At 50.2% G+C, this 24,059-nt stretch overlaps 2 protein-coding genes across 6 annotated transcripts in view; one reads left to right on the top strand and one right to left on the bottom strand.

Moving 5' to 3' along the window:
- Positions 1 to 2,319: 2,319 nt before the first annotated feature.
- Positions 2,320 to 9,609, top strand: ARPC5L (actin related protein 2/3 complex subunit 5 like). The gene is made up of 4 exons (XM_055335685.1): positions 2,320 to 2,621; positions 6,618 to 6,689; positions 7,610 to 7,786; positions 9,055 to 9,609. The coding sequence occupies exons 1-4, from the start codon at positions 2,472 to 2,474 to the stop codon at positions 9,115 to 9,117; spliced, it is 462 nt and encodes a 153-aa protein (XP_055191660.1). The 5' UTR covers positions 2,320 to 2,471; the 3' UTR covers positions 9,118 to 9,609.
- Positions 9,610 to 10,982: 1,373 nt separating this feature from the next.
- GOLGA1 (golgin A1) overlaps positions 10,983 to 24,059 on the bottom strand; it is a 48,283-nt gene continuing 35,206 nt past the window's right edge. For all 5 annotated transcript variants that reach the window (XM_055335652.1, XM_055335674.1, XM_055335657.1 and 2 more), the window contains 8 exons: positions 21,886 to 21,975; positions 20,477 to 20,579; positions 20,225 to 20,367; positions 19,578 to 19,721; positions 15,546 to 15,605; positions 14,790 to 14,960; positions 14,244 to 14,330; positions 10,983 to 13,199 (listed from right to left, as the gene is read on the bottom strand). In XM_055335652.1, the coding sequence (XP_055191627.1) occupies positions 13,119 to 13,199; positions 14,244 to 14,330; positions 14,790 to 14,960; positions 15,546 to 15,605; positions 19,578 to 19,721; positions 20,225 to 20,367; positions 20,477 to 20,579; positions 21,886 to 21,975 (879 nt within the window). In that variant the 3' untranslated portion in view covers positions 10,983 to 13,118. The remainder of the gene's footprint in view (positions 13,200 to 14,243; positions 14,331 to 14,789; positions 14,961 to 15,545; positions 15,606 to 19,577; positions 19,722 to 20,224; positions 20,368 to 20,476; positions 20,580 to 21,885; positions 21,976 to 24,059) is intronic.

Here is a 24,059-nt window from a genome sequence, read left to right as displayed (position 1 = left end):
ACACCAGCAAATTCTGCAGCCTCTACTTTCAGAATAACCCAACATCTTCCCACCATTCCTATTGGCACCTCCTAGCCTGAGCTACCATTGCCTGTCACCTAGGCTGTTGGTGACACCAGGCTTTCCTGGTGTCACCAACCAGGAAATAAAAGGCTATCACCTTTTATTTTTTAAAAATTTTATTTATTCATGAGAGACACAGAGAGGCGAAGACATAGTCAGAGGGAGAAGCAGGCTCACTACAGCGAGCCCGATGTGGGATTTGATCCCAGGACCCCGGGATCATGACCTGAGCCAAAGGAAGATGCTTAACCACTGAGCCACCCAGGTGCTCTGGTGTCACCTTTTACATCACCTTTTAATTCTTATTCCCATCTGTTCTCAAGATGGATGTTAGATGGATCCTTTTCAAACTTAAGTCAGCTCAGGTCACTGCCCAGAATTTCCAGTGTTGTCCCACGAGATAGACTACATCCTTTCCTCAACCTACAAAACCTCCACCACCCCTCCACCCCTCCACCCCTCACTTCCATCTCATCTCTTCTCACTCTTGTACTTTAGTATGGCCTGTTTCTGGAATATACCAAGCCTGCTCTGTCTCTGGGCCTTTGCTTGGCTTCTTCCTTCACTTCTTCAGGTCCTTGATCAGTGTCACCTCCTCAGGGACATCTCTTGACCGCTTTATCTAAGGTACTGCCAGGCACTGCATGGTTTTATACCCTCAGCATGCGGTCATCCCTGACAGTATAGACTTTTAAAATTCTGCCTTCGTGACCAGGAGATTCACAGTCAAGCAGGGCCATTATTTCATTCACCAGTCTATTCGGGGGCTATATCCTTACTTGTAAAATGGGTTATTTCTGGTTTAAAGTTTCTTCTGACCAGGAAATTCTGATATCTCTGCTGTCTTGTGGCCTGCCTGGGTCACAAAAATTTCCATTTCTTTCAAGGAATGGAGCTGAAGGGCAAGTGGGCTTTGCCTGTTTCCAGGACCCTGAGACTTTTATTCAGCACCTACTTCCCAGCATGAGTATCTTTATTTTTACATTTTTAAAAAATGATTTTATTTATTTATTCATGAGAGGCACAGAGGGAGAGAGAGAGAGAGAGGCAGAGACACAGGCAGAGGGTGGAGCAGGCAAACACAGAGAGAGCTTGACGTGGGGACTCTATCCTGGGTCTCCAGGATCACGCCCTGGGCTGAAGGCGGCGCTAAACCGCTGGACCACCAGGGCTAAGTCTGTATCTTTAGCACCCAAAATTAGGTAGCATCATAATCTGGCAATAATTTTTTGATCTGTAGACACAATTCAATGAGAAGTATTTGCAACAATAAAAGCGAGTCATATTTCATTAAGCCTTGGCCTTTATTAAAGAGTACAATTCAGGGGACCTGGCTGTCTGTACACCATGTGACTCTTGATCTCAGGATTGTAAATTCCAGCCCCATGATGGGGGTAGAGATTACTTAAAATCTTTTAAAAAAGGAAAATTATATGAAAACAAAGATCCAATTTAATCTGAGGTTAAGGCCGATTTTTTAATAAAGATTTTAATTTATTTATTCATGAGAGACCCACAGAGAGTGGCAGAGACATAGGCAGAGGGAGAAGCAGGCTCACAGCAGGGGGCCGATGTGGTGTGGGGCTGGTTCCTGGTACTCCGGGATCAGGCCTTGAGCGGAAGGCAGACGCTCGACCGCTGAGCCACGCAAGCATCCCATGGTTAAGGCCTATTAAGAGAATCCCGCAGGCCACTGCCCAGGCACTCAATCCTGGAACCACAGAGTCGTTCTTGCCCCTACCCTTCGTCACCCAGATCCCGTCTTTTCCCATCTCATACTTAGGTGATTCAGCTTCCCACCAGGATATGCCTCTCCAGCCGGAAATGACTTCTTAGCCTCCAGACCTCGCCCTTTATGTCAGGATGGTGACCTCAGGGTCATCTTTCTCTCCTCACCCCCCACCTGCCAGGTCAGGTGACCATTACACTTGCGGGGGTGCCCGTGCCGCCTCAGTCTGGGCAGTGATGGCTCCACCCCGCTTCCGCGGCCGAGTCCGCGCAGGCCCCTTGCAGGGCCAGGGTCTCCTCGGGTTCAGAAAGGAAGCCGAGCGCAGTTATGGCGTCCACGATGCTAGGCTGGGTGGGGACGTAGTGCCCGCTGCTCAGATGGCAAGAATGAGGTTCCCCGAAGCTGAGAGCCGGACTGAAGGCTACCGGGGTAGTAACTAACAAGGGGATTCTCGGGCGCTTCCAACCCCGCCGCCAGCAGGCTCCGCCCCTCCTGCCCGCCGACACTTCCGGTTCCGGCATAGCGCGGAAGTGGGCGGGCGGCGGCGTCTGCGCGCGGAGGAGCTGGAGGAGGCGCCGGGCGGCCGCTTCCCGCCCCCGATCCTGAGCCGGTTCCGAGCGGAGTAGATCCGAGGTCGGACCCGGAGCGGAGCCGGCTGAGCGGGCGCCGAGTCCCCGCCATGGCCCGGAACACGCTGTCCTCGCGCTTCCGTCGGGTGGACATCGACGAGTTTGACGAGAACAAATTCGTGGACGAACAGGAGGAGGCGGCGGCGGCGGCGGCCGAGCCAGGCCCGGACCCTAGCGAGGTGGATGGCCTTCTGCGGCAATATCCTTACCCAGCGCAGCGGCCCGGGTGTCCCTCAGGCCGGCCTCCCTACCCCCCTACTTCCCGGGCCCCTGAGGTCCGTTTCCCAAGTGCCTTCCGATCCGGCTCCTCTCAGGTTCCCTCAGTGCATGTATCCTCCCTTCCCTCTGACGCGGCCGCTCCAGTCCCCTTGTCCGGGCTCCGGCCTTCGGAGCCTCCTTCAGGAGCGCGGCCCCTAGACCCGGCTGGACCCGCCGGCTCGCCAGCCGCAGAAGCACTCCCGACGCACCTGCAGCCCCGCAGGCCCCTCCACTCCTCCGCGAGGCCTGGCCTCTTTACTCCCCTTCTGTCTCCTCATCCCCTCAGACTGACCGTTCCTTGGGCTCCCCCTCACTCCATCCCTCCCTTGCAGGAAATGGGGCCATTCTCGCGCCAGATGGGCGGGAGGGGCCGAGGGGAGTCCCGCTAAGTAATTGAGCTGCCTTAGACGGCTCCCGGGCACAGTCACCCTACGAAGTTAGGTGGGGGGATGGCTGAGGGGTAGGAAGGACCCAAAGGAGAAGGAGGGCTGCAGGCTTAGTCCAGCCCTAAGGTGAGAGATTGTGCATCTCCCACCCCAGAATCAGTCTGACCCTCCAACTTCATGCCACTCTTTTCCACCTGTTTTGCTTCCTGTGGACACCCTGGGCTGTGGACCCTGATGTCTTAGCCACGTTCAACAAGTGACTTTTGGCTCCTTCCCCGAAATAGCCTTCTTGTGCAGGAAGCAGTGGGGAAAAACTAGTAGTTTAGAGCTGAGAAAAACCAGACAGCATCAAGTGAAATGTAAAAGTAGAGCCTCATGTCTGGAAGTGACTATTCTTGTGGCCACAGAAAGCAAGCATTTAGAAAACAAGATTAAAAATAGAGGTGGTTGTCACAGCCTGCTTAGTCCCTTAGCAGTTTGAGCACAGGAAACTGACTTACTCTCACAGGAAGGATTATTCTTTATTCAAATGGTGTTACGGGAAGTGCCTACCCCTCCCCCACACTTGCCAGGGCAGGGTTGGAGGCTCATGTGTATATAAATCAGGTTCTGGGTGTTTAATCAGTTGACTCAGCTTGGGAAGTCAGGCCCATGGACTACCTTAGGGAGGAGTCCTGCAGTGTTCCGCCAATGTGCCTTTGAAACAAAAACCTTCAGACTTTCTTTGTTTGAACAGGAATGTATTTTCAAAGGTGAGGATTCAAACTTGTATTTTCTGTGCTATCAGGATCATCTTATTTACCCCATTGGTGAAATGGGGTCATGAGGATGACCCTCGTGAGGGAAGATTGATTTTGCATTCTGGTGCAGGACCTGGCTCATGGGCAGGCAGTACCAAGAAGGCTCCAACGTCAGGCTTCTGGCCCAGTACCATCCACAGATGGGGAGAACAAGGTCTGGTTATCTGCTGTCTTGGTCCTGGTGCTGCAGGGACTTGTTGAAGGTCATCTCTTGGTACGCCCTCGGACTAGTGATTGGTTCCTTGAGGCTGCTTGGAGGCCTAGGTTTAGCACATCCAGTTGGTGGCAGTTTCTCCACTAGTGACAGTGTCAGAAACCTTGTTACCATGGACAGTATATCTCTTGGGATTGGGGAAAAGGAGGTTAGCAGGTGAGAACTGAGATCCTGACAATTGTGGAGCCCAGGGAGGGAGGAAGAAGGAACTGGTATTTACTGAGTCCCTACCATGTACCAGTTATTGGACTTAATATTAGATCACTGACTTAAACTGTAGAACAGGCTTTTAGGAGTCTTAGAATAGAGACCAGAGGAGTGAAGATAGAGATTGATTGGTTGGAGTGGGGGAAGGTAGGGAGGAGAAGGCCTTTCTTACTGCCTTCGATAGGCAATCGAGTCATGGTAGGAATTCAGACAGATGAACTAGAACGTGGGCCGTGTATCCACACAGACTTCACTCTATCGTGCTATGACCTCATACCCTAACTGAACCTCAGCATCCTTTTCTGAGAAAAGGAGGGGAACCATGGCCTTAAAACTTCCATGGGAGCATCACAACAACATTGCAGAAGCTTCACAGTGCTGGGCACACAGCAACTGTCCTAGACATGTAGCTGGGGTATGTGGGTAGAGGGACAGCAGGGGATTGTAGAAAAAGCTTGGCTCTGGAGTTGGGTATACCTGGGTTTGAAGGCCAGCTAGACAGCTTAGCTTTGTGACTTTGGCAGGTCGTTTCCTTTCTCTGAGTCTCAAATGCATCGCCTTTCAAATGAGAGTTGTTTGAAGTATTGAGATGGCATGTGAAAGCACCTGGCACAGGAGCTGAAACCTTGTAGGGATTTTTAAAATACTCATTCCTTTTTTTCCTCACTGAAGAACCTTCTGGTCCTCAGGACTAGGGATCTGTCCAAAGCAGTGGTTTTGAACATTTTTGCACTTTTTCCTCCCCCTGAAGAAATTTGGCATTGTTTGGAGATATTTTGATTATCACAATGCAGTTAAACACCATGTCATGCAGACCTCACATCAGTTGTGTGGTCTAAAATGTCAGTGCTGTGGTTGAGAAATTCTGATCTAGAGGAGACGAGGGGCAGTGGTCTGTAGCCTCCACAGCCCGTTCTGTGAGCTGAGCACGGAGGCCACCTTGATAAATGCTATGCGTTCCCTTTTCCCCAGATATCCCCCAAGCTGTAAAGGCTCTGTATCCATCAACACTTACAGTGATTGCTTGGTACAGAGGTAACTAAAGCAGCGACTCTTTGCCCCTGCAGACTAGTTCACCTGCCCCTCCCCATCCATCTCTTGAATGATTTTGTTTTCCAGCCAACTGGTTAGTGAAGAGAGCCAGCCTACACTTCTTTTAAACTCCCGAGTCTCTGTTAATTAATTGCTCTGGAACGCCAAATCAGAAAACAGTTCCAAGGTAGAAGTTATCAGTGGCTGACACCAGACTGGCCCTTGTCTGGGAGGAAAAGGAATTCCAAAGCCAGCAGATACAAGGAGTGGGCTGCCTCCATTGTGGAAGGTGCATCAGGGCCCAGCAGGGAGCTGGGAGCTCAGCAGGAGTGGCTCCTGGGTGGTGTGGGCCCAGCTTAGTCAAGATGGAGCCCATATTAGGGAAGATGGGTCTGGGCTTTGCTCCGGTGGCTTTGTCTGTTCACACGTAGGATTTACTGCACAAACAGGAGTAGAGACCTGTTTGGGCAGAAGCCATTCCTTATTCTATTTTTGAAGCTTTTTGGCTGAAGCCAGTGTTGTAGATGAGGAAATGAAAGTTGGCTGATGTAATTCAGTTTAAAATAGGTGTCACCTTTGGGGACCTAACCCAGATTGTCATTTTCTTTTGAGTGCTGTGTATTCAGAACTCAGCAAAGAATGTGTCAAGATTGCAACTAAGGTTGAGGGGAGAGGGGAGGCTTGGCTTATATTTTGGGAAAAAGCTTTAAATGAATAAATCTCCCTCTTAGTAGGTGGGACCTCACAGACCTGGATAGGTCTTGGAAGATAGAAGTTTTAGCACATCTTAATTTCTTTAGCAGCTTAACCAATGAAACAGTGGATAAAGAGGAGACCTCCATTTGTGCCTTTGTTCTTCCTTTTTGAGAATGAGAATGTGAGAAGGATAGTCTCACATCATTGTGAGGACCCAGCAGGGCAGACATGGTGCCCAGTACCAAGCAAGTGCAAGTGAGCTCAGTCAGATTCTATTGCAGGTCACCCCCAGAGGGCACTTGCTTTGCTTCTGCCTTCCATGGTAGGGGAGAAGTGTCCAAATGTGTTTTGGGGGGCAGCAGAACGAGAGACTTGCACAATTGGCAGAGGTGCTCTCTATTCTTTGTGTGGCTCAGGAAGACTGTAGGCTACTCTCTAAATGGGCTGTGGCCACCTGGAAGCTGCAGTGAAGTGTGTGTGTGGGGTGGTGGTGGATGTGAATGTCATTTGACTCTTCTCCTTTGAGCTGTTTTTGAAATGAGTTCATTAATAGAAGCGTGGACATGCTTGAGCCGAGCCATCCTTAACTGGTGGTGATGCACAGGGGACATGCTTCGGGCATTCCATGCAGCCTTGCGGAACTCTCCCGTCAACACCAAGAATCAAGCTGTGAAGGTAAAGGGATCATGCTGCCGCTTTGCTGGGTGGTGCTCGCACCAGGGCTGTGGTTGTCTGTGTCCGCAGCTGAGGGCTCCCTGGGGCTCCAGACAGCGTCTGTTTTGTGTCCACCTCAGTGAGGATCTACCAAGAGAGTGAGTTGGCACTGGGCAGTGCTTCCATGGAAGCCTCCTGGCACTCCTGACATCAAAACTGTCTATGTTTATAGTAAAAGCTCCCCAAAGAAACATTCACTCCTCCCCAGGGCCTCATGGGGGTGAGAGGTTGGCCCAGCCCTTACTGCTTAGCAAAACTCTAAATTAGCTTGCCACATGGGACTTAGCAGTGTTTCTGCTTTAAAGGTTTTTGAATAGGCTTTATTTGCATAAGGATTTTCAGTCAAGATTTCCTGCCTTTTAAAAAGAAGGGCAGAAGATGCTTACTGCATCACAGCTGCTTAGAAGCTGTCTGAACTTGGGTTCAGGGAGAGGGGTCTCTCTGAAGCTGGGGTTTTGCCATCTTGTGACAGCATGGTGATGTCAGCAGCGGTTGCATCTCCTTGGTGGGGGGAAATGGCCCCCGTGTTACTGGGGTGAGTGCAGAGGGAGGCTGCAGCTTTTCTTACACCTGTGAAGAAAATAGACGTGTTAAGAAAACAGCTGTGATCTGGTGGCATCTGAGGCCCGGCCCATGTCATAGAGGCAGGTTTCTCCCCAGTAAACCACTCACTCTCCCCCAGATTAGTGGAAGAATTTATGGGCATAAAGAAGGGATATGTTGACATGTAAATAAATGAGAGGATTTGAGCACACTTATTTTGCAAGTAGCCCAGACAAGTCAGAAATTGGTCAGTGTTTCTGAGAATTCTGACCAGTTGGTGGGGCATTCCTGTGCCTGGGCTTTGGCCCTGGGCATCGCTGCCTCCTTCTCCTTCACAGGAACGAGCCCAGGGCGTGGTGCTGAAGGTGCTTACCAATTTCAAGAGCAGTGAGATTGAGCAGGCTGTGCAGTCGCTGGACAGAAACGGCATTGACTTGCTAATGAAGTACATTTATAAAGGGTTTGAGAAGCCCACAGAAAACAGCAGCGCTGTGCTACTCCAGTGGCACGAAAAGGTATGTGAATGCACCGCCCACACAGGTGGCCTGCTGACCTACCCCCACCCTGGGGTTCACGTGCGCAGGCCAGAGGACAGCCTGAGAGGCATGAGAGAGTAAGGGGCTCCACGAACAGCAGTCTAGGACGACTCTGGTCACTCACTTCTTCCATAGAAGCACCTGGTAGGGTTCACTGGCTTTGGTAATGGGAATTGCTTTAGCTGCTGATTTATGCCAGGCGTGTCATGGGCTTGCATGGTGAGATAGACAGGGAGTCCCAGGTGGGAGGGACGCAGGCTTGCTTGTGGCTGGGGCTTCAGAATACTCTCTTTGCGTCAGCGAAGGCAGCTGCTTCCCATTGGTGGAGATGGTGGTTGGGGAGGGTCTCAGGAACGCAGGCTGAGCCCCCAGCTGCCGCTGGGAGCTTCCTGCTCTGGCCTCATCCTCACTAGGCCAGAGCAGGCAGTGGCAGAAGCCTGGCTTTCACCGAATAGGGCCTTCAGCCACCTGAGGCACAAAAAGCTGTGCCTGTCCTTTGCTCAGGTCGATACAAGAGCGAGGCATTTCATCTAGCCTGTGTCCTGCCTGTGTGCCAACGTCCCCCGGCCCTGTAGAGGTACAGGAAGCTTGCTCATCATTATAGCAGACCAGGCTAGTACTAACGCTGCGTCCTTCCAGAAGGCTCTGTTGAGTTTTGAGGGGTCAGCCACTTGGACAGCCTCGGTGCTAGGCTCTTCTGGTGGCCCTTGGCCCTATTGCTGGGTGTGCTGGGCCTGCTCAGCCGGAAGGTGAACTCTCCTGGGCTTTTTTTGGGGAGGGTCTAGTGGCTGTGCTACTCGGAACTGAGCAAGCCCTCTGCATGGTGTGGAGGCCAGACCCTTTGGTCCCTGGTGCTGAGCCCCACTGACGTTTCTAAGGAGGGCCTGGGGAGGCAGCTGGAATGGGCTCATATCTTAAGTGTCCAGGGTAGTGAGGGCAGCCTGGAAACAGCATCAGAAGGGAGGCTTGGGGGGAGCTGTGCTGTGTGTGCTTGGTAACCATGGTCCCAAGCCCAGTTCTGCTGCTGGGAGCCAGCAGCACTTCAGGAGCCTTGGCTCCAGCTCCGTGCTTAGGATGTGGGCTCTCTTGCTACCTCCTAACTGCTCTTGCAGGAACCCATTTCCAGAGGATCGGTGACATGGTGGGACCTAGGTCCGGGGGTGCCAGTCCCATCTCCCCTGGCAAGCCGGGCTACCCCTTGGCCAGCCAGGTTTCATTTGACTCCTTTCCTTTTCCTGCCCCCACAGGCATTAGCAGTAGGAGGACTAGGCTCCATTATAAGAGTTCTTACAGCAAGAAAGACTGTTTAAAAAAAAAAAAAAAAAAAAAAAGGACTCATGTTCCCTTGAGAAGAATTTTGGATGCACAGGCTGACGAAGAAGGGATTGACAATGGACCATCTTCCTAGGAACTCCCAACTAAACTATTTCAGGACATGCATCCGCTGAAGTGTATTTTATTTTCGAGGTGGAGGGAGAAATTGTTTCCTAAATCCTTTGCAGGATCTGATAGTCTATGCCTTTGTCCATGAGTAACACAGAACTGACATTGTAACTGTCTACTGGGGTGGCTGGCCAGCGTTGGTCGGGTGTACCTGTGTGCTCTGCCTATTTCAAATGGGGGAGGGATGATTGGGCACATACAGATCCAAGGGCTGTGGTAAAAGGGAGAGCTTGTTTTTTTTGAAGTAGTAAAACGGAGGGTTTGTACAGACATCCCGTTTTCCCAGAGAAGACGGGCTCTCTTGGGTTCATTGTAAAGTGCCTGCTGCATCAATAAAGCTCTTGGCTTATTAGTATGTACTCCGTGGTGTGTTTTCCTGTATATAAAGTGAGTACTGAACCGGATGGTGGTGGGTGAGAAACTGATGTGGGGGGTGGATGTGCCCCTGTGGAGCGTCCCACCGCCCTCCTACCGCACCAGTACCTCAGGCCTGGGCGCGGTGCTACTGGCTGCTAAGCAGACAGATTTTGCCAAGTAACTATTGGTTTTACTCTTTTGATTTGTATGTAATATTGGAGCTTATTTAATAAAGTGCCAAACATTCAGTAATTGATCTAGGCTTTAAAAGTCTTTAGTCTGTGTGACTACACTTGGTATCTTTTGGGAGTGTACCCCAGAAGGGCCTGGTCACCATCTCCTGGCCCTGGCTTGGGCTGTGTGGCAGGAACACTTATCGAGACGCTGACAAGTTTAAATACAGAAGAAACATTGTGTTTTCTAGCCACCAACAGCCAGCTTCTCTGAAGAGCAAAGATGTTTTTCTGACCTTTTCAGCACATGGAACTGCACTTTGCATCCTCTTTTTTTTTTTTTTTAAATTTTTATTTATTTATGATAGAGAGAGAGAGAGGCAGAGACATAGGCAGAGGGAGAAGCAGGCTCCATGCACAGGGAGCCCGATGTGGGATTCGATCCCGGGTCTCCAGGATCGCGCCCTGGGCCAAAGGCAGGCGCCAAACCGCTGCGCCACCCAGGGATCCCTCTTTTTTTTTTTTTTAAAGATTTTATTTATTTATTCATGAGGGGGGGGCAGAGACACAGGCAGAGGGAGAAGCAGGCTCCCCACAGGGAGCCCCATGCGGGACTTGATCTCGGGACTCCAGGATCACGCCCTGGGGTGACGGCAGACGCTCAACTGCTGCGCCACCCAAGTGTCCCAGTTTATATCCTCTTAAAGGGCCCCACTGATGTGGTCCTTGGAGATAAGACATGGACCCAAGTGACACAATCCTTCCAATTCCTCTGCAGAAACCCCACCATTCCTGGGAAGTACCACTGGGCTGCTGGCTTCATTAAATCACATAGATTTACCTAAACTGGGGGATGCTTTCTGAAAGACAAGTGTTCTAGAGTTGTCTCCCCTTATCCCCCTTCTGGTACTTACTAGGTTACTGGTTTTTCATAAAAGGATATACTTAGGAGCAGCCAGATGGAAGAGATGCACCGGGGAGTGTAAGGGGGAAGGACACGGAGCTTCCAGGCTCTGAGCATGTGGCCCTCCCCAGCTCTCTGCTGACCAACCCACAAGCCGCTGTCCCCACACCTCTGCTCACCAAACTGGAAGGTCTGTTCTGTAGTCCATGTAGTTTGTCTTGGAGTATTAAATATGAGGCACAATGTACTAAATGTCATTGGTCAAATACACCAAACTATCAAGTAAAACCCACTGTAGTTGCATATGGATTAAAGAGCTTTAATCAAAAAGTGACACCACAAATGAATTTTCTACAGCAGTTTTAGATAATACAACTCCTAGTTACAACACGGAGAGATCCAAATCCAATGCTCATATAAAGGGGCTATACATACTGTCTCTTACAACATTTTATACAAGTAAAAGTGCATTAAATCACTTGGAATATTTACTCCATTCTTCCTCTTAAAGCTGAAGGAAATTCAACATGCAGGAGGAAAGCCTAATCAGAATGAATCCTCCCGAAGCAAGTCCAGGCTGAGTGCTGGCCCCACAGCTACACCTACAGCTGCTGGGGGATGTGGGTGGGGCAGAGGGAGACCAGCTCCGGGGCTGGAGAGGCCACAGCAGAGTGGGATGGGGCTCCCACCACAGGGTCACAGTTGTTGTGGGCAAGCCCTGAACCACCCGATTTGGGGATTCTCCTGGAACAGCTGGAAAAGCTACCTCTTGCCAAAATTATAGAACAGAAGGAATTCCTGTCTTGTGTCCCCACGAGATAAATGCAAAATAACATCTAAGCAGAGGAAAGCCATCTGCGGGGAGGAGCCACGGGAGGAGGTAGGTAACTGGACAATGGGTTGCTCAGGTGGCAGAGAGCCTAGCTGGGATGACGGGGATGCTGCCCTTCCCTGGTACTTCTAGGTCTGTGGAAATGTAGTACTTTAGCTCTGCAAATCCTTGTTTGCCTGTGAGATAAAGTTTATATATTTTAACCCTAAGCATTTCTGAGAAACAACTTTACATCATTGAATAACTGAAAATAAATTTGGGAGCTCCAGTTATTAACTCAGCTTTTTATTTAACCAGTGCAACTTATATCAAATGGAATCAATTAACATTCTCTCTTTGGATTCCATACTGTGGATTATCCAAAATAACAAAGCAAGTTGTCACCGGTCCCTACCAGAGCCACCTGCATGCTGTCCAGCACTGTAACCAGCTGGGGGCTGTCTGGAGGCCGTATCTGAATGCAGTGTCATCTTAAATATGCAGGGGGAGGGCGAGGGGGGAAGGTGGTAGCTCCACATACAAGGCAGACCACTTCCCAGGTTTTGGTCAAGGATGGGGGAGGGACAGCTGCTGCTTCCTCTGAGTGGACCAGACTGTCCTTAACCATAGCAGACATGTGATTAGCATTTGCTCAGTCTTCTACCAGAATTAAGAGGGAAGCAAATGAAACACCACCACTGCTTCAGAGGGAAGCAGAGACCACAGAATGCTAGTGAAATTAAAAAAGGGAAAGGAATTCTAATCTTAGAAATAATTTCCACCCGATGCTCTGATTTGCCTTTAGGAACACCAGTTAAATGGATTTTTATAATACAGAGACATGTTTATAATAGCGAAGAACTTTAGCTATAAAAAATAGTTTAAAATGGTTTACCAGCAACCTATCCATGACAAGTACATTCATTAAAAAGGCAATTGAGTGTATTTGGTACTAAGGATCTTTTTTTATATATTTGCTAGTTTTTTTCAGTAAAATGAGATACTGCCAGAAAGTTGCATATTCATTAATCCACACTGGCCCCAGAGTACCTTAAAGATGTACACATCCCAAGTTCTGGGTGGTTTGAGAAACAAGGTGAAATAATGTTTTCTGGAGAGGAAGGGTTAAAAAGCCTCTTCTATCTCATCTGAACCCAAACATGCTAACAGGGAAGGGGAATTTTGGAAAGCCACCCCAGTGAGTTGGCTCTCTGTGGCACAAGCAGGTGGGTCTGCTGGGCACCGCTTCAAAGGGCCTCATCACCACAGGATGGGTCAGGTGCCTCTTCTCTGACAGATGCTAATGGCTTCAGCTCTAAGGCTAACACAGAGGACTCAGGTGCAGAGGGGTGCTGGCCAGAGCTGGAATTTTAGCAGCACTGTGGAAATGTGGGTAGTGCCGGGACCCTTCCGTTTGGTGAGCACAATGACACAGGATCAGCCACCTCCTCAAGTTCAGATCAGTCTGTCGGGAAGGGGGCCTTAAGTCTTGTAAACAATGTTTGGACGCTTGTACAAAATACTGCAGTTACAGTGATTAAAAACCCACCCAGACTGGTGTGTCAGTGTTCTTTTCACAGAAAAAGTGTCATTGCATGGAGCTCCGCCTGTCGGTACTTCCATCTAGGACCATGGGATCCGAGGGTTGGAGATGGATGGCCGGATGCTGCCCTTGGGAGCTGGCTTGGACCCAAACCAAGACATCTGTTTGAAACAGAAAGGCTCCTGAGATGAGCATCAGGATTAGGTGCACAGGAAGCTGAAGGCAACCCCCTCCCCATCCTGGAGCCGCCTCTGTGGCCCGACGCCCTACGAGGCCTGCCATGAGTTCTGAGGCCTGCCGTGAGTTCCGTGGTGCAGACGCTGGTTGTGGGAACCAGCCTGCAGGGCCTGGAGCCCATTCTGACTATGTGAAGGGAACCAGAGAAAACAGTAGTGGAAGAACAAGGTACGGGAATGCAGGTAATTCTGCTTTAACAATTTCTTTTTGTTCTATTACTTCGGCAGGTACTTTCTGAATCTTTTATTTTATTTATTTATTTATTTATTTATTTATTTATTTATTTATTTTATTTATTTTTTTTTTTAATATAATCTTTTTTTTAAAATTTTTATTTATTTATGATAGTCACACAGAGAGAGAGAGAGGCAGAGACACAGGCAGAGAGAGAAGCAGGCCCCATGCACCGGGCGCCCGACGTGGGATTCGATCCCGGGTCTCCAGGATTGCGCCCTGGGCCAAAGGCAGGCGCCAAACCGCTGCGCCACCCAGGGATCCCTATTTTATTTATTTTTTTAAAAGATTTTATTTATTTATTCATAAGAGAGAGAGAGAGAGAGAGAGGCAGATACATAGACAGAGGGAGAAGCAGGCTCTACACAGGGAGCCCGACATGGGACTCGATCCCAGGTCCCCAGGACCACACCCTGGACTGAAGGTGGTGCTAAACCGCTGAATCACCCGGGCTGCCCTGAATAAAATGTTTTTTTAAAGGTCTGGATGCTGGACCAGACCTGGACCTGCAGATGTTAGCACTATCAGTGAAAATGCCTTGGAAGACATGAAGCCTGTTGGTGGAGCCCACAGCACAGCTGTGTGTGCATAAGGCACGTCCTCAGTACGTACCGCTGGGAAAGAGTTCACTGTGGATGCCGCCAAGGCAGCTGTGGGCCAGCTTCCCCGCCACCGCCGCTGCTGGGCTTGCGAACGACAGTTTCTAAGCGCCAGACGGCAGGCCGGAGACCTACCTTATACTCCAGGGTTTCTTTGAGCATGTTCTCTTCCTCTTGCGAGAAGTTCAGCAACACAGACACAGCTTTTATAAGGTGAAAAGCCTGTAAGAAAGTAAGTTTTGCTGCCATGGGCCTTGGTGGTGGTGGAGGGGGTGGTCGGAGGTCTAAATGGCGCTTCCTGGGTCTGCTCCCTACTGGAGGGCAAAGTTGGGCTTCCTCAGTTCTGACAATGACCGGTTTTCTTCCCTCCATCTCTTCCTCCGGGAACTGGAAGATTCCCAGGACATCCACAGCAGTTCCCCTGCTCTTCAGCAGGATGGAGGAATGCGGGGCAGGTTCAGCACCCAGCCCACACGGCCTCCCAGGAGCCAATCCCCTTCTCAGTCCCCGTTTGCTGCAATGAGGTCTGTGCCAGCTGGAGAAATGACCAAGTACCCACCCTGGCAGTCAGATCAGACCGTGTGAGAGGAAGACAGACATGGACTTGGTGGGAAGCCAGGAGAGGCTGGGACGAATGAGCCAAGCCCTCAGTACCCAAAAGGCAACTCACAAGCCCTTTACCTCAGATTCTCGACAGGACATGAATTTCAGAACCACGTGTTTCAGGTATTCAAAATTGATCTCGCGGGCATCAGTCAGGTCAGTGTTATTTGTGACAGAAGGAGCCATGTTTGGCATCTCAGGGCCAGGCTTCTCCCGGACTTCAAAGAGCTCATTGTCGGGTCTGATTTTCTGAAAGCCAAATGGAAAGATGCTACGTTGAACCCCTCATGACAGGTCTGAAAATCTCCTGGGAGAGTCAGCTGGCCCTACCTGTGACCCCCACTGCTCCTTCACGTGCCCCTGCACACAGTAGCAGGAGGGAGCCTCGCCCAGGAAGGAAGAAGGCTCAGCCCCTGGGGGGGGAGGGGCTCTGAGAGGAAGGACAGAAATCATCTGGGGGAGTTCAGGCATTTCCTTCACCCGTATCAGGACACGTCTGGGGCAGTGAGCACCCCCCAAAAGGGCAGAGGCGCTGCTCTCCTACGTCTGGGCATGGCACTCTGCTGTTCACCTGAGGTGCACACCTCAATGACTTCTCAGGGCACAGACAGGCTTAGAGAAGGATGGCAGTGCCCAAAGTCACAAAGCTACTTTTCAGAGGCATGTTCAAACTGGCAGAGCCATTGTCCCACCAGCTAACATCGGGCTTTCCAGAAACCTCTTGCAATCATCCGAGGTGGGGGCATGAGGCGAGCATCACCAGGCAGCAAGGGACCCCAGGAAGACCAGAGAGCCAGTGAGGGCACAGGCTGCAGGGACCAGAGGGGCACTTACCAGTTCCTTCTGGAGAGTCTTTTTGAGTTCGAGCATCCTCTGCTGCATCTGCTTTATGGTCTGAGACAAAGCCCCATCCCAGCAAAAAGCCATTCATTAAATGCACATCTCACCATCTTTAAGGTACAAAGGACGACAGAACAGACAGCCACCCCCTTGGAGCCCCATGCACCTGTTCTAAGGCCCTGCCTTGTCTCCTGAGAGGCTTGTGTCGTCACACCTGTGTGCCTGGGGCTCTTCCCCTTTCTGGCTGCTTTGCTTGCAGAGGCTCTCCAAGCCCCACAAAGGCCACTGTCACACACCACCTGTGGAGCGCTCAGGCCCCAGGGCTGCCCCAGCCTACCCACTCAGGACTGCTTCTGGTGCTCGCTTCTGTTAGGAGCGCAGCTGGAAACACCTCCGTACAGTCCACTTTGTCCTTCAGAATTCTGCTTATGTGCCCTGATCCCACCACTGCTCTCCTAAGACATCAGCATTTTTAATGTATGTGTAAAAGATCATGGTTTTTCTGTCCTTATCTATTTTTAGATTTTTCTTTAGTGAATTTAATTGGTATTGAGCCATAGTGTGATTTATTCCATACCCTAGTAATCATTAGAAAGACTAACCTCTGCTTTCCCAATGAAAGCACGTACAGTATAATCAGCAATAGTGGAAAAAAATGCTAAACGTTTCTCCAAAGTCTTACAACTGTAACATATCCAAATTAGTTTTTCCTGTGGACTTCCTGTCCATGTCCCCAATCTTGCATCAAGTTGCTAGAATTTTGAATAGGGTTTTATCAGAATTTTCACACCTTTCCACAGTTATTTTTTTTTAAGATTTTTATTTTATTTATTTATTCATAGAGACACACACACACACACACACACACACACACACAGAGAGAGAGAGAGAGAGAGGCAGAGACACAGGCAGAGGGAGAAGTAGGCTCCATGCAGGGAGACCGATGTGGGACTCAATTGCAGGTCTCCAGGATCACGCCCTAGGCTGCAGGCGGCGCTAAACCGCTGTGCCACCGGGGCTGCCTTTTTTTTTTTTTTTTTTTAAAGTAAGCTGTATATCCAATGTGGTGCTTGCACTCAAGACCCCGAGATCAAGAGTGGCAGGCTCCACCATTGGGCCTGCAAGTGCCCCCTTGATTTTAACTTTTATTTTTATTTTTAAATTTTATTTAATTATTTATGTGAGATATATATAGAGAGAGGCAGAGACACAGGCAGAGGGAGAAGCAGGCTCCATGCAGGGAGCCCGATGTGGGACTGGATGCCGGGACTCCAGGATCAGGTCCTGCTGAAGAAGGGCTAACTGCTGAGTCACCCGGGCTGCCCTGATTTTAACTTTTAATGTGACAGTAATTCCAGGGAATGCTCCATGTCTTAAAATGGGACTGAGCCTCCCTTTTCTTTTCTTTTTTTTTTTAAGATTTTATTTATTTATTCATGAGAGACAGAGAGAGAGGCAGAGACACAGGCAGAGGGAGAAGCAGGCTCCATGCAGGGAGCCCAACGCGGAACTCGATCCCGGGTCTCCAGGATCGCGCCCTGGGCCAAAGGCAGGTACTAAACCACTGAGCCACCCAGGGATCCCCGTGAGCCTCCCTTTTCAAAGTGGCAATCAGCTTTGCTTTCTCCCGAGGTATGTCCACAGTTTCTCCCCAGAAATGAGATGGCTCTGTCAGGGGCCCAGCTCCTGTCAAGCACATTAAATGGCCTCCAAACACACCCTATTTTACAAGTGGTAACATGTTGTTTCAATCTGTTATTCTCTTGACTGACCATGAGGCTGAACATTTACCCAGAAGTACATTTGCTATTTTATGTTACCTGATTTTCTAGGTTTTTGGCTCACTGATTAATTCGTCTAACAAATACCGATTGAGTCTCCACTGTGTGGTGGACAGTGACCTAGAGGCTGGGGAAAAGCAATAAGCAAAACAAGAAAAATACCTGGTCTCAGGAGGGAAAAGTGTCAATAACCAAACTTTCAGTATATCAGAAGGTATTAAGAGGCGTGGAAAGAAAGAGGTAGGTCAGGGGACAGGAGGTTCTGAGATGAGGGCTGCCAGTGATAGCACGGAGGCCTCGTTGACAAAAGGATACCATAAAGGAAGTGAGGGAATTGCAGGAAGCATCTTCCAGACAAAAGGCTCAGCAAGTGCAAAGGCCCTGAGTCAGGAGGGTGCTTGGTATTCACACAAAGGCAAGGCCGATGTGGCTGAGGGGGAGTGCTGCAGGTGACAGAGGGGGCACAGAACAGGTACCAAGGGGCCAAAACACACAGGGCACCATGCGCCACCGCAAGGACTTGGCTCTTACAGAGAGATGGGAAGTCATCAAAGGGCTGGAACCAAAGGGTGACAGGGAGCCAGTCAGAAGCCCAACACCAGCCTGTAGGGGAGAGACAATGGCAACCCGATCTTGGGTGGCAGCAGTGGTGGGAATAAGGAGCAGCTCATTTGAGGTGTAGTCTGAAGAAACAACTAAAAGGACTGGTTAACGGTGTGGATGATGCTTGTGGAAGAAACAAGGGGGTTGGGCAGCCCCGGTGGCGGACCGGTTTGGTGCTGCCTGCAGCCTGCGGTGCGATCCTGGAGACCAGGGATCGAGTCCCACATCGGGCTCCCTGTGTGGAGCCTGCTTCTCCCTCTGCCTGTGTCTCTGCCCCTCTCTCTGTGTCTATGAATAAATAAATAAAGTCTTTAAAAAAAAAAAGAAACAAGGGGGTTGAGAATGACACCATGATTTTTATTTTTCCCATTTCCTGAGCTAAGAAGGGTGGCAGCTGTGCTAGGCATACAGTGAGTCTGAAGTTTGGTTTTGGATGGTGCAAGTTTCAGATGCTTTTTAGACACTGCTGAGGAGGTACAGAGATGATTGAGGGTTCCCAGGGGCTGTGTGGGTTTGCGAGAAGGACATGGATGCTCCCAGCACGGAGAGAGGAGTCTGAGGGGTGGGCCCTGGGACACCTGGTATTTGTGCGCTTTTCTATATGTATTTATTTTTTCTTTTTAATTTTTTATTTGTCAGAGAAAGATACACAGAGAGTGCACATGAGTAGGAGGTAGGGGAGAAGCAGGCTCCCTGCTGAGCAAGGAGACTGATGGGGTACTTGATCCCAGGACCCTGGGATCATGACTGGAGCCAAAAGGAGATGCTCAACTGACTAAGCCACCCAGGTGCCCCTCTGTATATTATATTTCACAGTAAGATTAAATGTGTGTGTGAAAGAGACAGAGAGAAAGAGCACTTTTCCCTTTTGTTAAAGCTCTGAACAAATACACACCCACAATGACACACTTGAGGCTAGAGTGATGAGCAGCCAACACTTTAACTTGCCAGGACACCTGGAGACAAGGATCAAATGACACCCCACATGTGCAGGTGCAGAGGCTGGAGGAGAGGTGGAATCATGACATTTACCAGGCCTCTGCCAAGTACCAGAAAGTTGACGGGACAGCTAACAAACACTTTCATTTCACCCCCCAACATGCCCCCCAGTAAAACCACTTGAAGACCGACATCGCTGGGTTGTTTCACAGCTGTGGAAAGGAATTAAGAGGTAAGGTCCAACATGACCCACTGGTGACAGCAGAGGTGGGTGTGAACATCTGAACTTGCTGCTTGAGCTCTAACACTCTGGATGTTATCTCACATGGGGGAAAGTGTGAAAGGCAGGCAGCAAGGTGGAAATCCAGGAAAAAGGCCTTCGGATAAAGCGGGAAGATCTCCCCCAAGATGTGCCCAAGGGCATCCACAAAACTCTCTTAAGAAGGGACCAAACAGGGATGCCTGGATGGCTCAGTGGTTGAGCGGCTGCCTTTGGCTCAGGGTGTGATCCCAGGGTTTGCAATTGAGTCCTGCATCGGGCTCCCTGCAGAGACCCTGCTTCTCCCTCTATCTGTGTCTCTCATGAATAAATAAATAAATCTCTAAAAAAAAAAAAAAAAAAAAAGAAGGAACCAAACGGTTTCAGGCACAGATACAGGAAGGGTGCAGGGAGATAAACAGCTGAGGCAAAGGGCCCCATCACCTTATTTTTCTCCAGAAGTTGCTGCTCCAAGTCCTGTTTGTCCTTCTGTAGCTGCTCTAGGTCCATGACCCCCACCTCGCCATTCGGGACGCCCTCTGCGGCTGAAAGCTGGAACGTGGGGTCCTGCGTGGCCCTCGAGGTTACCTACAGAATGGCGGCAGCAAGCTGAGCCAGGACAAGGTTGGGGTGATGCTAAGCCATAGGTCTGTGGGGAAGGGGACCAGATTGGTTCTGGAGGTGCAGACTGAGGTACTGGAACAGGCAGCTGGCCGAGAGCCATGCCTCAACCGCGGAGCTCCTGTCCTATGCCTTCCAATGTCATAATCACCTGTCCACACAGCAAGGGTCTGGACACCTGCCTTTGACACGTGGTGCCACATCCGATGGGCTCCTCAACACCCACAAGCTCTTACTCGGTTAAGCACCCCACTTTAAAGATGGGGGTGAAAGCACAGGGAAGTGACTTGCCCAGCATCCTGGAGGAGCATCAGCGCTTCCCCCTGCATCTTCCTATCGCCTCCTAGTGGCAAACAGCAGTCGGTGGTCAGCCATGTGTCCTGCCACAGCACTCTCCTGCCACCAGCTGCCTCTGCCACAGCACATGCTGCCGCCCCCAACCCAGGCCCGTGGTTCAGATGGGGACTCACGAGAGGCTCGGGCACCGAGCGTGTCAAGCCCTGCTCTGGGCTGGGTAGCCTCAGCTCCTCGTCCCTTGTAGTCCCCCTCAGGCTCCGCAGGGCTTCCAGCTCACTCTGTAGCTGGCGTGTTTGCAACAGGACAGAGTCGTGACCTGGGCCGGGCAGAGGGGAGCATGGTCAGCCCAGTGACTCCACGCCACTTCGGGGCAGGGGTACTGGGTCGGGGCAGGTGAGCAGGCTCCACAGGGGCAGACTCCTTACCTTTCTTCAGTTGGAAGATCTCCTGCTCTTTCTGGAGAATCACTTCAGCCCTTTCCTGCAAAGTCTGCTCTTTCTCGTCTACCACAGCTGTGAGGTTAGCAGCCTTGGACAGAAAGACCAACATGAGAAGGCTGGTGACAGTAACCCCATTTCCCCCAAAAGGAATCTCCAATTTTCCATGACCCAGGGTCCCCCATGAATCCCTCCCTGCAGTCCACGGCCTAGAACATCCTCTAAATTAAGCTCTGCTCCTCTGGACATGCACAGGGCAGGGGCCAGGGCCCGACACAGGAGCAACTGCCCTTGCTGCCCACCTGGCCTATGCTGGGCCTACTGGGCATGGCGGCTGTTGTGCCCGGCCTTCCAGCAAGCTGCATAACCATGACTTCCAGGTCCCGAGTGCCTGCCACACGCCTGACATTTGATACACGTGACCTTGTTACACATGATGTTTGTTACATCTCCTGAAAGGTGTAATTATCCTAAAGTCTTTCCAGAGGCAACGGAGACTCACTTTTGTTAGGGGACTTACTGAAGGCCTAAAGCCCATTCACTACAAGTCTGGGGCCTGAGGCAGAGTCTTTATGAAAAGAAAGGTATTCCCCACCCTTCCCCCTGAGAGCTCAAGTGAATTATAGTCTTGCGGGCCTATGGGCAGTGATGGCCCCCTACGGAATTCGGAATTCGAGCCCAGCAGGTACCCCAATAGGGGCTTTTCCCCAGGTGAGCTTTATAACAATAACTGACCATCAAAAATCGCAAAAGCCTTATCCTGTGGGATGAGGATTTATTTATTTATTTATTTATTTATTTATTTATTCATTCATTCATTCATTCATTCATTCATTCATTCATTCATTCATTTATGATAGTCACAGAGAGAGAGAGAGAGAGGCAGAGACATAGGCAGAGGGAGAAGCAGGCTCCATGTACCGGGAGCCCGACATGGGATTCAATCCCCGGTCTCCAGGATCACGCCCTGGGCCAAAGCCAGGCGCCAAACCGCTACGCCACCCACGGATCCCGAGGATTCTTTTTTTTTTTTTTTTAATTTTTATTTATTTATAATAGTCACAGAGAGAGAGAGAGAGAGGCAGAGACACAGGCAGAGGGAGAAGCAGGCTCCATGCACCGGGAGCCCGATATGGGATTCGATCCCGGGTCTCCAGGATCGCGCCCTGGGCCAAAGGCAGGTGCCAAACCGCTGCGCCACCCAGGGATCCCCCGAGGATTCTTTATAACACTTTTCTCCCACCTTCCTAGAGACATCAGGGGAATCACGCAGTTAATGGCATTCCTGAGACCTCTGTCCACTCCCTGTCCTGGACACATGGGGAGGTAGGCTAGTCCTACCTGAGGCTGGAACAGACCACCCTTGGGCCCACACCTCAGGGTCACATGGGGCCTACCTGTCGCTGGAACTCTTCTCTCTGCTTCCGCACCTCCTCTAGGGCTTGAGCCATTGCAACACTCACAATTTCTCTCTGGCTCCATTCTTCCTACAATCCAGAAGATAGGGAAGAGGGTGGGTCCCAAAACTCATTCCACAGCTTTTTTTTAACTGCATACTACCTGCAGCCTATTAAGGGCCAGACTAATGTTCTTCCTGCTTCTTGGGGTTCCTGGGCTGCCCTCTTGCTGTAATGTCTTCTGTATCCCTCTGGGAACTGTCCTGGTGGGAAACCCATCGACCTCTATGCAAATGGACACACCAGCTAGTTCTTGGGCTGAGGTTAGGGCATCCAGAACTTGAAGAGAAGAGCTGGTCTAGTGAAATCAACACAAGAAGATTCTCAGGCCCCTGTGAATGGACTAGTGGACTGGAGCAACCCAACTACAGGAAAAATAATAAGGGATGACTGAATTAGAATAGGGCAAAATGCCACAGACTCATCAAAACTATCCATTTTCTAGGACAGAAAGGCTCTGAGATGTTAAAGCGCCTGAGGTCCCACAGCTGGTTAGTGGCATAGCAGGTTTCAAGCCACCATCTGAGTTCAGAGCCAAGGCTTTGGATGTTAGACTCTCCCACCCGGATTATTTCTTATGCTGAGCAGGGTTGGCTCTTCAGCCTTCCCCAGAGCACAGGGATTGTCTCCTTACAAACGCATCAGTCCTCTTCCCTGAGACAGAGGCCGTGCTTACTGCTCAATTCTCAGACTTCTCAGGTGCCTTCATTCTGGTCAGGGACATCTACTGTTTCTGTCTACTATCAGGATTGCCCTATTCTGGGGGGTAAGAGCCTCATTATTGCTATTCCCCACTTCCACCCCACAGTTCCACATGGTTCTGGTAGGGCTGCCAATAACAATATGCCAATTTTGTGGCTACAAGGATAAGCATGTAATTCAGACCTAGCTGATCATAGTTCTACAGCCCAGGGCCAAAATAATCTCAGAGGTGGCTCTGTTATCTAAGATGGACCAATCAGAATCCCTTTTTATATCAGAATCCTTTTTTATATAGTGAAACCTAGGGAGAGAAGTCCTCTTTCCTAAGGTGGCATGTTACCAGCTTGGAGGTGCTATGGTGGTATCCTCCTAATTTGTATACCGCAGTCTGCATCATGGAGGAAAAGCAAGGCCAAGTTTGGTAACTGAGAGGGCAAGAAACAGCATGATGCAGGAAGAAGAGACCTGAGTCCCTCACCACTCAGGTTGTAGTTGGACAAGACTTTCTGGTTCTGTGAGCTACTTATCTCCCCTAATGACACCTCCCTTTCCAGTGATACCGGTACAAGTTGGTTAATGGAGGGAGAGGCCAGCCTCCTGACCAGAGGCATTCTGGTTCCTACTGTGGAGCTGTCGGAATTGACCTTCTGTTGAGTCTGTTTCTAGTAAAGACGAGAAAAACAAGTGCCTGAATTCAAGAGTAGAGACCTTGCTTTACCCTAGACAACATCTCTCAACAGGGGAGACTTTGTTGATGCAGGAGAAGCACCTCTGAAAAACCCTGGCCTGTGGGTCCAGGTAGAGGGTGGTAGAAGCCTTTTCTGGGAGAGTGAGAGGAGAGCTCTGACTGCTGATGCCTAAGAGGACGGCAGGCAGACCAAGAGAAAGACAGGAAAGCAGGTCGGGGCAGGAACCAGAGACTCAAAGCACCTCTATGCCAGGAACTGCAGGCAGCACTTTTCATCCAGGGTCACACTTGATCCTCAGGGTAATCCTCTGGAAGTCAAGGGTTAATAGGTTCAGTTTGAAAAAAAAAAAGGAGACTAGATTCCCTCAAAAATCAGCCAGTGAGGGGCTTGGCTGGCACACAGAACTGAGTTCACGCAGCTGTGAAGTCCGCGCTATTGCCACAGAGCCACAGTTGAGCCTGGACTATGGAATTTGAGGCTGCTTGGCATAGCTCAGGTCTGCTGCAGAAGCCACTGGGCTTCCTAGCTTTCCATACCTGGGAATGACTTCCCTGAGGGAATTCTAAATATATATGCACCCAAAAACAGTGCTTCAAAATACTTGAAGCAACGATTGACAATTAATGGGAGAAAGAGACAAATCCAGGATCACAGTTCCAAGATTCAGCATGCTGCTCTATGTGACGTAACGAGAATACAAGAGAGAAGAATCAGAACACACTC

Source organism: Nyctereutes procyonoides, unplaced genomic scaffold (genome assembly GCF_905146905.1).
Source record: "Nyctereutes procyonoides isolate TBG_1078 unplaced genomic scaffold, NYPRO_anot_genome, whole genome shotgun sequence".
NCBI lineage: Eukaryota > Metazoa > Chordata > Mammalia > Carnivora > Canidae > Nyctereutes > Nyctereutes procyonoides.
Note: the sequence above shows the minus strand (reverse complement) of the source record. Positions and strands in the feature narration are given on the sequence as shown.

Coding starts and splice junctions, on each gene's coding strand:
- ARPC5L (XM_055335685.1), top strand. CDS start 2,472: ATGGCCCGGAACACGCTGTCCTCGCGCTTCCGTCGGGTGGACATCGAC. Junction 2,622..6,617: donor TGGATGGCCTTCTGCGGCAA/TATCCTTACCCA, acceptor TGGTGATGCACA/GGGGACATGCTTCGGGCATT. Junction 7,787..9,054: donor TACTCCAGTGGCACGAAAAG/GTATGTGAATGC, acceptor CTGCCCCCACAG/GCATTAGCAGTAGGAGGACT.